General features: G+C 41.4%; 1 protein-coding gene across 4 annotated transcripts in view; it reads left to right on the top strand.

Moving 5' to 3' along the window:
• The first annotated feature begins 2,990 nt into the window (after positions 1-2,990).
• Positions 2,991-13,440, top strand: part of SCAPER (S-phase cyclin A associated protein in the ER) — a 149,383-nt gene continuing 138,933 nt past the window's right edge. For 3 of the 4 annotated variants that reach the window (XR_010614523.1, XM_065688122.1, XM_065688119.1), the window contains exons 1-3: positions 2,991-3,069; positions 5,380-5,455; positions 8,534-8,651. Coding sequence is in view for 3 of the 4 variants with exons in the window: in XM_065688122.1 (XP_065544194.1) it covers positions 3,014-3,069; positions 5,380-5,455; positions 8,534-8,651 (250 nt within the window). In the remaining variant the exon portion in view is untranslated. Of the gene's footprint in view, positions 3,070-3,281; positions 3,512-5,379; positions 5,456-8,533; positions 8,652-13,440 lie in introns of those variants that run through there. The other variant, XM_065688121.1, reaches the window with a different exon arrangement.

Below are 13,440 nucleotides of genomic sequence, written 5' to 3'. Positions count from 1 at the left end.
CTGTTAGATTTGTTACTTCTCTTTCCAATATTCGTGTACTGCTGGAACTCCTCTTTTAAATAGCAAGAAGGGAGATTACTGCCTGCATTTCCAGAAACACTATTGTTGCCAGGTTTAAGCAGAGCCCTCAATTAATGGAGGCTGTCTGCTGGGCTGTCCTGTCTCTTCCTTGGCGATAGCGATGTTCTGCTCCCCAGTTAACCTCAAATTCTATTAACTGTGAAGAGCTACGAATGTTCATTTTGAGGATCTGAGAGTAAAATATTGCCATAAATCAGTAAATGTGTTATTGCAATTTCCTGCCCTAATAAGAAATGTCTTTCTATTAAAAATCTAATACTAAAGTCTAATATTTTTTATTGGTTTAAATGTCAAATTTCCTATCAGTATGTATATAAATCACATGCACAAAATGTGAATAAGGTCATCCTATCTGGGCGTGTTTAGACAAAGCAATTCTATAAGTACTCAAAACAGAAATAAGATTTGACTTGTTTCTAAAATAGTACTGAAGATGCTTTATCTTCTTTATCTCATGCATTACCAACACCCCAAAAGCCCCCTTTCCTGCACACCTCAGTGTGTTAGACAAGTGTATTAGATTATACATTTAGATTATACGTTTAGATTATAGATTATACATTAGATATGTATCATCTAATACACAAGTGTATTAGATTATACATTTCAGTGCCTAAACAACTGTAATAGCCTTCAAATGCCAGATTCAATGTAGATGTGCAAAGAGCAAGTTTATTAACCATACGTTCATATGCCAAGACGACTGAAGAGAGAAGGAAGAGGAAATACAAATAACTGGAATAATAAATCCAGCCAAACCGAAAGGTCATTGTATCCTGCATAGAAGGAAAAAAATCGGAAGCTTGGCAAGAGAGAAAGCATAGGAAATCATCTTCTTCTCCTGGTGGTGAGCCTGTGTCAAAACACAGTCCAAACACTTCCCAGCACACAATTCATCAGTCAGATAGTAAAATTCAAGATCATTCTGGTATGGGTGCAGGAAGAAAAACAATAAACCAAAAGCTCTCGTGTCTGTTCAGTATTTTTAACCGAGTGCACAGCAAGTGCATCACTATCGTAACTTGTGAGAGTATGAGTGAAGCTATTTTTAAATCAGGATACAAGTCATACTATATACTACATATATACTATATACTTCTCTATGTGCTGAACTTTCTGACTTTATGAAAAATCCCCCTTTCCCTCACCAAAAGGATGACATTTTTGCATGACAAATCACATACAGCCTTGCACACATCTCGTTGGAGCTGTTCTTTCAGTTGACTCACAAAGGAGTCAATGTTAGAAGGTCACGTTCAATACAACTTCTCCATGAGACCTGCAAATGTAAATCTGTTCCTGGGAAACTGTGAGCATGACAGCAGTTGTCCAGCAACACAAACAGCAGTTTCTTAACAGTTATTTCTAGCAAGGGAAGTTATCTGTCTGGTCTTTACTATAATTTTTTGACATTTCTACATGCTAGCTTTATAAATCACTGCCTGCCTTGAATAACCCTTTCTTTACTTTAATGCATGTCATTTATACACTTGAAGAATAAATGGATTTACAGTAGTTTTACTTATATCGGCTTCCAATTTGATATATTCTCCTCATTTTGCTTTTATCACATGTAACCATTTTAAGCTGCTACATAACAGTTACGTTCATCTAAGACCTACATGCTAAGATTATCCTTTCTTCTTCTGTTCTAGAGGTCGCTGGATTTTGGAGTGTGGATTTAAGTAAGGAAAAAACTCGAAAGCAGATTCAAATACCTGTGTTAATTTCAAAGTGGCAGTCATTTCCTTTGGTAGTAACCAAATACAACTTCTGGGTCTTCTAATGAAGTGCTTCATAACACCTTGCACAAAGTATCCTGAAGTGTTTTAGACTGCAGACGTTACAGACCTGTTTTTCTACTTCTTTGCACTTAGTGCAGTTATTAACATCTGCGGAAATAGGTTATAAAGTGACACTTCTCTGATGTGGTATCTGATCTGGCATTGAACCGGAACAGCAGGATTTGATGCACGGCCCAGGCCCGCAGTGCTCGGCTCAGCCGCACACCAAGGAGGTGGTTATGGAAACTCGGACATGAACAGTGAACCAGTGACAGCACAAGGAGCTTGGACGGGACCTCCAGGGGCCACCTGGCTCTGCCCTGCTCTCAACCACAGCCAAGTCCATGCTGTGCCTGGAGACTGCAGCTGAAGCATGTACCAGCTCTCAAGCCATCTGTTTCAATCCTTTAATGTTTAGAGATGGCAATCTAAATTGTCCTGGTTACAGTTCAGGCCTCCTTACTTCCCATCATTCCTGTCACATTGAGGGAAATGGATTATTCTCTTTTTCCTCACAGCCACACTTAACACTCCTACCACATCCCCTTTCATGTTTTCCTTGGCTAAATAGGCTCAACTTGCCCAGTATTTCCTCACAAATCATGTTTTCCAGGCCTTCAGTCCCATGGAAAGGGCTGTCCTCTCCATGTGAGACCCATCTTTCTCCAAGGCTGGCGCCCGAGCTGGATGCAGTACCAGTGTAAAGCCCCGGGATCTGTTTTGCTATTGCCTGCACAGACACCCAGTGTATCGCCCACAGTAATTTCCTGGCTTGCACACAGCCCATGGCCCACCTTTTCCCGTCTCCCCACCGGTGGGTAAAGGGCTGGGTGCCAAGGTGCTGACCGCCACTGCCTGAGCGGTGGTGCCGGCCGCCACCGCCTCGGGCGGCCCGAACTGAAGCATCCCCAGGGCTGACAGGGCAGCCCCAAGCCCGCAGCACTGCCCGGAGACCCGCGGACCCCTCCGGTACCGGCTCCGGGCCCGCTCCAGCCCCTCACAGCGGGCGGGAGGCGGGTGGGCAAGCCGCCGGCGGTGCGCTACCGGCGCGGGGGGCGCATGCGCGGCTGGCGGGGCCGGGCCGCGGAGGGGGGGGGGGGGCAGGAGCGCGGCGGCGGCGGGCGGGCGGCCGCTGGCGGCGGGATGCGATGACATCACCGCGGCGGGACGCGCGCGGGCGGGACGGCGCGGCGCGGCGGAGAGCGTGAGTGGCCGCTCCGCGCGCCCCGGCGCGGGGGAGGGGCGCGGCGGCGGGGCAGGGCGGTGCGGGCGCGGCGGCGGGGCAAGATGGCGGCGGGCCAGCCCTCCCCCTCCTCCGCCCTGAGGAGACCCCGAGGGGGGGGCTGCGGGGCCTCGGCCTGCCCGGCCCTGCTCCGCCGTGGCAGAGAGCGGGGCTGGCGGGTGCGGGTTAGGCCTTGCCGTGACGGGGAGCTTGGCCCTGCCCCAGTGAGCGTTCCCCTGTCGGTGCCGCACGGGCCCGCAGTCTGTGAGGAAACTTGGAGCTGCGCGGTCTGAGGGGGGGTCCGCACCTCGGACACCTCGTTGTTACTTGGAGGCCACCTGCGGGAATGTGGCGGTGAAGCTGTGTGTGCGGCAGGGAGAGCAGGCATGCTGAGAAACCCCCCGGAACCTAAAACCACCAGGAGGTGTAAAAGCATTTGCATTTGGGAAACTGCTAATGATGATCCTGTCTCAAACCCGTGGTCTTGCTTTCCTTGTCAGGTTGGAAATCATGGTCAGAAGAGCTGACAGGACAGGAGGTTTTGTAGTGCACTCAGGGGCTGCCTTCTCTACATGTTCTTCTAAATGCAAATTTCTATTTCTCATTTCTAAATTACTGCCAGATCCACTGCGGTGCCGGGGAAACGCTTGGGCCCTCAGGTGTTTTCCCTCAAATTAATATGGAAATACTTGGGTCCTCAGGTTTTTTCCCTCAGATTATTAGAGAAATACTTGGGCCCTCAGACATTTTCCTTCAAATTCTTCGGGAAGTGCTTGGGCTCTCAGGGGTTTTTTCCTCAAATAAATGTATTGATTTGATGAGCTTTTATTGCACCTTGATTATAACCACGTCAGTGCAGGGAGCCAAAGCAGTTTTCTAAGATACCTCGGTGTTCGAAGGCTCTTCAGGGCAGGCCTATGCTGATGCTTGAAGCAGTGCTCGAATACAGCCTTTGTTTTCAAGCAGGTGCAGTGTTGAAGTTTTCACAAGGTCAGTTGGTTGTCTTAAGGCATAGAAGCAAGTGCAAATCTTAATGACTGCCTGTTTGCTGACTGTGTAGGTTTTGGCTAGTTTTAGAAAAATCAGCGATGTATGAGGATTAAAAGGTGTAATATGAGAACAAGTGAACAGCCCACTTAAAGCGGTGTCGTTAATGATAAAGACCCACAAAATATGATTTTGGGTCTGGTTAATCTTGTTCAGTTACTTAATTTCTGATAACTGAGAAGTGTCTTTAATTTCTGGTTAGTGTCCAGTTCTTCAGAAGGATAAGAACTGGTGCAGGAGAGTTTGCACTATAACCAGTAGTTGACTGGAATTTATCTCAACCTTGTAGCCAAGGGTTTAGTTTTCTTTCAGAATTATTATCCCTTTTCTGGGAATTCTTGATAACCCTATAAATATTTAGTCCCATGCACTTCTGCATTTGTGGCAATGGTTCTCTAGTTCCGAACTGGATAAAACTACTCACTTTCTCAGAGCTGACTTCTACAGGAACCCTCGCATCTTTTTTAATTGAGAACAGAAGTTTTCCATTTCATTTTGCTTCACCTCTACTTATCTGATACTGATTTCTTAATGTGTCTATGATTCATTTTTCTTTTTGAACTAATAACCAACTTGCCCAGTCCTCTATCACAGGATAGATTGTTCCGCTTGCCTTTCACTGTTCTAGAGCTGCCCATGCAATGATTTGTTTAAAAGTTTTAATGTCCTTTGGACAGTTTACTGGCTTACTACATACACATTTACATTTTTCTGTAGACCTCATAGCAGCCTTCTAGTACCTGAAGGGTGCCTATAAGGATGCTGGGGAGGGCCTCTTCATTAGGGACTGTAGTGACAGGACAAGGGGTAACGGGTTAAAACTTAAACAGGGGAAGTTTAGATTGGATATAAGGAGGAAATTCTTTCCTGTAAGGGCGGTGAGGCACTGGAATCGGTTGCCCAGGGAGGTTGTGAGTGCTCCATCCCTGGCAGTGTTCAAGGCCAGGTTGGACAGAGCCTTGGGTGGGATGGTTTAGTGTGAGGTGTCCCTGCCCATGGCAGGGGGGTTGGAAGTGGATGATCTTGAGGTCCTTTCCAACCCTAACTATTCTATGATTTTCTCATTCTGTTTTCTTCTTGGGCTCTTGGCTACTTTTGATAAGGAGCTCTGAAAGCACTTTACAAATACAGTTATCTTCTGATAACCTTACTTTGTTCATCTGATGTCTGTGACATAAATGCTGCTTAAAAGCATTTTAGAAGTGGTTTAAGTGAAAATAATTGATTGCATTTGTTTTGACACAGGTATGAAAACTCAATGGGGTCGTCCAAAAATGTAATAAATGAGCCTGTTGATGTGGAGGAAGGCTATAATATGATGGTAAGACAAAAATCCGCTAGTTAAGGCTAAACGAATTTCTAGTCACTCCTTTTGCCTAACAGATAATTGTATGAAGACCCTTTGAAGAAGGTAATTTCTTTAGATAGGTGAGTAGCAGATATTAGTTTTTCAGGTTGAGGAAGTGGTCAAAATCCTATGTATCAGCATCACTCATATGAAGGAGTGTATTAAAGCTTGCTCTTGTCAAATGAAAAGACATATGTTGATACCCACTATGGTCTTTGGCATGGTAGTTTATGCTTCTCTGAGTCTGTGTACTTCATTACTGCTGACTGTCCTGTGAAGATTTACTTTAAGGGGTTGAGGTTTTCTTTTGACTGCTGTCTAAGTTATGGAGACTAGAACTTTCAGGCTCTAGTTTCATGATACAAAGTACTTGTAAATGTCATGTTGAGATAGTTCTGCTTTCCTTATGAGCCTTTCTGGTTTGTAAGAAAACAAAAAGTAATTTGAAAAGTCAGTTTGGTGTGGACTAATGCAAAGTTTTACATTTATGTGGGAGTAATGATCTCCAGAATTAAGGGCGGAAAACGGCATCTTGGCAGCAGCTGTTCATAAAGGAACCTTGGGATTACAAAAGGTCATATGTGCAACAAAAGAAATTTTGCTTTTATATTAAGAAGAGTTGGGTCTGCTCTGACCAGGGGAATGTGGGCTTAAGGACTAGACTTGCAGAGGTCTCTTTCAGGCTTTGTTATTCTGTCACTGTGTAAGTCATGCTAGCTTATATGTGATACATCATGATACATGTTATTGTTGTATCATAAGTGATGGTAATACCATGTTGCAAAAAAAGTCCCCGTGCATGATTTTGAGATTATTAGATGGAAGTATCATCTTTAAGATGTGAATAGCCTGTCCGCAGTGTTCTGCATTGCTAAAGTCTTCACTGAAGTATTTGTATTTGCTTTTGGATGTTGTATTTCAAAGACAGATGGGAATCAGTTGGAGACAATCTGGAAGAGAAAACTGTAAGTGCTCGGATTCAGAAAACTTGAAATCTGAGCCATGGGAAACATGAGAAAAAAGATTGAAGGAATAGGGATAGTAAGCCTGGAAGATAGGAAAGCCAGTGAAGGGTGCAGTAGAATATAACAACTTGAAAAATACCAAATTAAAAAGACTGAATGATTTTCAAGTCCTCTGTGTATGGCAAGACTGCGTGGGCTTATGCTGTAGGAAAGCCATAGTTAAGTATTACATAGATTGTGCCAAGTGAACACTGGCTGCTGGGGGAGGATTTGAAAGAAAATATGCAATACATAGGGAAAGATTTGTTTATTTGCTTATTTCATTTTTAGCAGTTGGGAATGCCATAGATCAGTTTTATTCCCAGCTGAGGTGTTTGGGTCTGTTTTGAGAATGCAAGAATAAATTGATGCAAAATGCAGCCTGAACATTCTTCTTTTGGTTTCAGACAGACACATTTCAGGGGCGATTAATTTAAAATGATTTGACTGCGTTCTCAAGTCAGCCACCACAAGTATTTACGCTGGGAGTCTATACTGTAGTTTAAAGGGGTTTTAAACAGTTATGTTACATTCGTGGATGTTTACGTCTTAGATTGATGATGGAAAGTGTATCATTAAGCAACAAGTGATTAAAAACCCAAACCAAACTTGATGCAGCAGAAATGGTTGCTCTTACTAAAAATTCCTATTGAAATAGGCGATTAATTATATAGAATTAGGATAGACCAGAACCAGTGTATCAGAAGTCCTGTTTTTTTACGTGCCTTCCTTAGGTTCCTTTGGGCCAAAAAAGACATAATTTGCTTTATTTATTTCATCAGGTTTTCCAAAAGTTCGCTTACATAGCAGTGCTGGTTTTAACTTTGTTTTCCTTGTATTACATGGTGATATCTCAAGGTAGGTCTGTGGAGCACTAGATGGCACACTGCGGCTTTGAAACACACAATTGAGGACATCTGGAGGAGAGAAACCCAAGTTAAACACTGCTAGATAAGCACTGAAGTAAAAGCAGTTTCTCATGTGTGTTTCTCATTTGCATTTCCTCTCACCTTAATGGAGTATAGCCACTGCTCTGCTATATTCATTTTTCCTTTACTTTTTTTTCTAAAGATGTATTATGAAAGAAAGTGGTTGGAGGCTTGAGTCACATGATGGCAAAAATAAAAAGAGGAAAAAGGCATGTTCTGATTAGTGCTATAGGAAATCAGTCTGTTGGTGCCTAAAATAATATTTAGATGTATGTAACTTCTTTGGGGTTGAGGTTGTCAGTGTTTAAAGAGAACTTGGTCAGCAGTTTTGTGCTATCATGGTGCATGAATTTAACATTACAGTATATAGTTTGGCTTTGTTTCAGATTATTTTCAGAGGAATAACTTGATACGCTGTCGAAGGGGTAAGATTTTATCTAATTGACATCTGTCAGTGGATACAAGTTATCTCATAATATATTTGATTTCAGATGTCTTTTGATGGTGTATTTTGCAAGTGCAAAGAAGCATGTTCATTAGATAAATGAAATTCATCCTCAGTGCCTCGCTGTTTTTGAACAGCTGCAGCTTTCTAGTAGTGACAGCTAACTTTGGTAGGCAGAAAATACTTTTTAGGTTCTTGTCTTCTCTGAAAGCCAGGTGGGGTTTTTATGCATATTTCAGACAGTTCTGATAAATCTCGTGCCTTTCTCCAGGCTCTCCCAGTCAGCCAACACACGTATTTTGGTCTCTTGCAGCTTTTATCTTAAATAATTAGTTTAACACAAGGTATTGAAAACATCTGAGATGTGTACTGTGATGTTCCCAATGAAGCAGCATTGATAATCAGTTAAATGAAGCTTGCAAATACGTGGTGCAGACATACTCGTAATGAGGGCTGGGTAGTAACTGTCATATCATGTTGAGGAGTCAATTTGCTTATTGTGCAGAAAAATGTTTGTGAAAATTAATATGTACACCTGGCTTAAATATTTGAGGAATACTCGGTACCTGCACAGCCCAGTTTGAAGGGTTTAACCACATATTGGGTGAAATTAATATATATAACCAAAAACTTCTATATATACTTTTCTCATCCTTGTCTTTCTTGTTTTCAGGCTTCTTTCCAACGCTCTAATAGCCACGACAAAGTGAGAAAAATAGTTGCAGAAGAGGGACGTACAGCAAGGAACCTAATTGCATGGAGTGTTCCACTGGAAAACAAAGAAGATGATGGTATGTATTAACAGTTTTATGCAAGATTTATCCACTTCCATCCCTTTGTCCACTGGAGTTGCTCACCTGGAAGCATGTTTCTTACATAGGATTTCTCTATTAAAAATTTTATAATCTCTATTATAATTTTAAAGCTTTTTTCCAAATCCACCCTGCACTTGACAGGTCACTTTATAAAACCTTCACAATGACAGATTAAAAACTGGTTTCATTTTGTCTTTAAACATCTAGGTCTGCTCTCTTTTGCTGATACTATCGAGATAGTTGTGCAATACAATGATGTTGTCTTAATCTCATCTCTTGTAATTTAGGAATTCAGAAATGCAGGGGTAGAATAATCGAACAAGTTGTTCTCTACAGTCTAAAACAAGTTTAGAGGTTTCTTTTGGTATCACTCCAGTCTTCAGTAAACATCTGTGAAGAACCTTTAAGGAAAGGGATATGTGGGGACAGTTTTCCATAATGCAAGTCCTCAGAACAGTTTTGTTACTGTGGTAATAGTCTCTTGTGGTATGATGACTTCAGGAGCCAGGAATTGACTTTATGCTGCTCAAGCTGTTCCAGATGTCAGAATGCTGCTTTTGAGAACTTCATCTCAAGTATTTTTGTAGCTCACACGTCCTGTGCAGGTGCTGCTGCTTTTGGGGCTTAGGCAGGAGTGTCTAAAAGGAAATGTTTTTTGCTGTGAAGGTGGTTGAACACTGGGACAAGTTTCCTAGAGAAACTGGGGGCAGTCTTCGTCCTTGGAGATGCTCAAAGCCTGACTGGACATGGTCCTGGGCAGCCTGCTCTAGCTGACCCTGTGTTTAGCAGGGAGGTCAGACTAGCTGGTCTCTAGAGGTTCCTTCCAACCTCAGCTGTTCTGTGATTCTGCCAGTGGAAAAGATATTTGTATAAAAAGTAATATCTAAGTTATAAGATAATTAACCCTGTGTCTGAAGCAAACTGACACAAAGTTTAAGCTGTCTTTGGCTTGCTTTATACATTAAGGTGTATTTGTGATTTTTTTTTTTTTTTTTTTCTTTTCAAAGCTGGAAAGTTTAAAGTACAGAAAATAATGAGTTGCTGAAAACCCGTGTAGATGTTTGTGGACATTTCCATAGGTTTCATTAAGGAAATTGCATTCAGTTCAGAAGGCGTAGCTGTACCTCTTTTGAACAGTAACAACAGAATGACACTTAACTTAGTTTGTCAGCTAAGCATCCTAAACATTTGCGAACTTTGGCTTCAGGTTCTGACCCTTTTACTTCAGCATTGTCCCAGTTATCTTAGTAGATTTTTTATAGCAACATTTTTAGTACTATTATCTGGTCAGCAGAAAAACATGCACTCTGAATCTTTGCTAGCTACATGGACAAGGAGAAAATGGAAATGATTTAAGACTTGAGCATAATGTGACCACGTAGAATGCATAGCTTCCGGATGCATCGTATGTAACAGCTACTCAGTTTGTTGTCATGGCTATATATTTTCTTCAGGTGGCCCAGTTCTTTGTTCTTGTGGAAGCTTCATTTCTGTCTGCCTCCAGAAGATGCATTTGTTTATTTGCTGGTCTCACATCTGTCTGTGTTCCTGAATATGTTAAATCCAGTAATACTATTGGACTAGACCCGTGTCGTTTAAGCAGAATAGAATTAGGAGCCCCAACTATTTCTGGGTTCTGAATTACACTTTTTGGGGAAGGAGATAATAGCTGTATATGCAGAAGGAACATGGAGTATATTTCTGCCAGGTTTTAGCTACCTGTGAGTTGATTCGGTTTCTGTTTAATACTAACCTGCTTGTCATATTCTTTTAGAAACTTCCAAGTAGGACTTTTTTTTTAAAACTGAGTGTTTGTCAGTTGTAGATGAATGTTTGCTCTGACATTTTCTTCCAAAATATAATGAACATAGAAGTATGTTCATTTCCTTCTTTTAGTTGTAGCAGTACCATGGCAATTTTTAAACTTCGTCACTGGTGCATTCTTTTTAAAATCCCTTCATTAAATCATAGGCTGACGATTTTGCACAATACAAAGGATTGGCTGGTAATTGCCTGATGGAAAATTTCCCTGTGGAAAGGAGCTTGTGGCTAATCAAAGTCTGGCAGAGCCAAATCCTTTATCTCTTGACCCTTGTCTTGGCATACAGGGTATGTATATTGATGTCAGTGAGCTCTGATTCATTTTATGCTGATCTTTCAATATGGATTTTGTCCCTGAGGAATGATACAGCGATATTATGAATTAGAACAGTTCCAACTTGAGGGGTTGTGTAAATCAGGCCAAAAGTTCAGGTTGCCTGGAGCCAATCCTGCAGCTCTTCTGTACAGAGCAGAATTTAGTCTTTGGGCAGTTTCTTCTGCCCGTAATGTTCTGAGGCATTCATTGCTTTGGCAGTAACAGGCTGTGAATTAACATTTCCTATTAGATGCTGTTCTTCATTAGGAGATTTATTTTTTCCCCTGCAGAAATAGTGAGGGTGTGGACATTAGCTATTGCTGGTGGTAATGTTATAGAGGGTTGACAAATTAAAAAACAAATGGGATTGGCTTTTTCAGTTTGTATCCTTTGTTTTTCTATGTCCTTCAAAAATGGTGGGCTTTGTGTGCTTGTTTCCTTCTTACCCATTCAGCTGTTCCTCTGAAAGTGTGTGTATTTTATATAGAGGACATGGGTAAAAGATCAATAATGAAAATAATTATAATCAAACCCATATCATTACTTAACAGAAAAATATATAGGTCCTGTCAATAAGAAATACTGCCTTAGAAAGGAGAGAGATTTCTGGAATGGTGGGTGGCACTTCTGTTTTGGAGCAGCATGCACCCTTGTTGTGTCAGATCTGAAATTCTAGTTATGAATACAGATCAATGACATGAGAAAATCCAAAATGTGGTAACTGTTAACACATTCCAACTATTGAAATGGAAATCCTCCTTCACAGAATTCAGTAACATGCAGCAGATTTGCTTGGGTAACTAATGAACAGTGCAGTTGACTTTGAGTCTTAGGAGGCAAGTCTTACAACTGTGAAAAATTCACTGGTCTGATATTCTGTCTCCAGAATTAAATTTGCGTTCCAGACCTGGGGCCACCGATCACTTGATGCAGTCACTTGGATCTTGCCCACCTTGCAAACAGGTGGATTTCAGTTTTTTTTTTCTTTGTGATTATTTTCTATGCCTAGCACGGAATTTGAGGCACTGCGTGCAAATAAGCACTACCCACAGATTTTATCACAAAATCTTAAGATACAATACTAGCAACGGCTCAAACATTGCAGAGGCTTGACATTAAGTGTTAGTACAAGGTAAAGGTACCTTCAGAACTTTGAATGTGTGAAAAAACTGGAAAATCTTATATTTGTAACTGTTCCCTTCTTAATCCCTATTTGTTTAAAATCATTTGGGCTCTCGCTATACAGAATTCATTTGTAAATTAAGCATTTCAGGGTAAGGAAACATATTTTGTTGGGAGGGGCATGTGACACTTCGGGGAACCTGCAGTATAATCCGCTGCTTTAGCAAGAGCCTGATGGACTCACTAGGTTAATGAGTAGTAATTTTCATCATCTTTTGCAGTAGGTGATGAAAGTCATGAAACTTGGCTCTCTTTGGCCACGTAAGAAAGTTGTAATTGTCATGTCTGAAAACATGGTGTGTCGGACCTAGCAGCACTGGATCTGATTAGAACTGGCAGGATACAACATGAAGGGAAGGGCATTCTTTAAAGCTCGTAAATTTCAAACCTTGAATTTCACCACAGTGAATGGGGATCCAGTCTGGTGCTGGTAGGTGAATACAGGCCGTTATATTCTGGATGAGACAGTGACAGTGATTTGGAAAAGTAATTCTGTGCAAAATATATTGCAATTCAGTCAGGAGGTGGAAGAATGTGGGGAATTCTGGTTAATATCCATGCTTGAAAGCAGTCATTTCTCCATATCCTTAGCATTGTCTGGTTAGAAAAACAGAGTCTACTACCTCTGTACAAACCTTTAGAAAGATATGGTTTATAATAATAGAAACTTCAATATGCTTCCTTAATTAAGAGGTCATAAATAATCAGTCTCATCTGCTTTCTTCAGGCAGATGCCTCTGTCTTACTTTAAATGAGGTTCAGGCAACCAGGTCTTATCCAGTCCTTGATTTTGTTAAAATATTTCTTAAGATGGACAACTGCACCAGCTGGGCTGGCAAGATAGCTTCTGGAGTGGTTGTATAAAGATAGCTGGTCTGGTTGTAGGCAGCAGTGCTGCTGTAATGTATCTGACTGTCTCACAGGCTTTATAGATCACGTGGAAGAAGAGAGGTGACAGAGTGGGTCTCTCACACTGTGTATAAGGACTGGAGGAAAACAAGAGAAAGCTTACCCCAGTTGTTTCCCCAGACTCACTCAAGGAGAAGAAAAGAAATGTAATTGAAAATTGCTGTCAGTCCTGCTGAAACAACAAACGTGGTTGATGGCTGCCACAGTGAGAACAGAAACAGGGGCTGCTCTGAATTACTAAATTTAAAGGCATTTCTCCCATATCAGTTCAACTATCCAACAGAGATGAGAGGGGTGATTTTTGAGATTGCTGCTATAAAAAGTAGCTTTTGAAAACAGTTTATCAGGGTGGATTGTTTTTTTTTGGAGATACTAGCCTCCTTAGCTTTTTGTGACAGGAAGTCTTCACAAATCAGAAACCCTGTGTGCTTCATATTTAATTCTCAGACAGAGAGGAAATGGACTTCTAGTGTAAAATACAACTGTAGCTCCCTGAATGCTGCAGAATTTTGCTACTTTATATATTTCACATTGGCA

Source organism: Lathamus discolor, chromosome 8 (genome assembly GCF_037157495.1).
Source record: "Lathamus discolor isolate bLatDis1 chromosome 8, bLatDis1.hap1, whole genome shotgun sequence".
NCBI lineage: Eukaryota > Metazoa > Chordata > Aves > Psittaciformes > Psittacidae > Lathamus > Lathamus discolor.
Note: the sequence above shows the minus strand (reverse complement) of the source record. Positions and strands in the feature narration are given on the sequence as shown.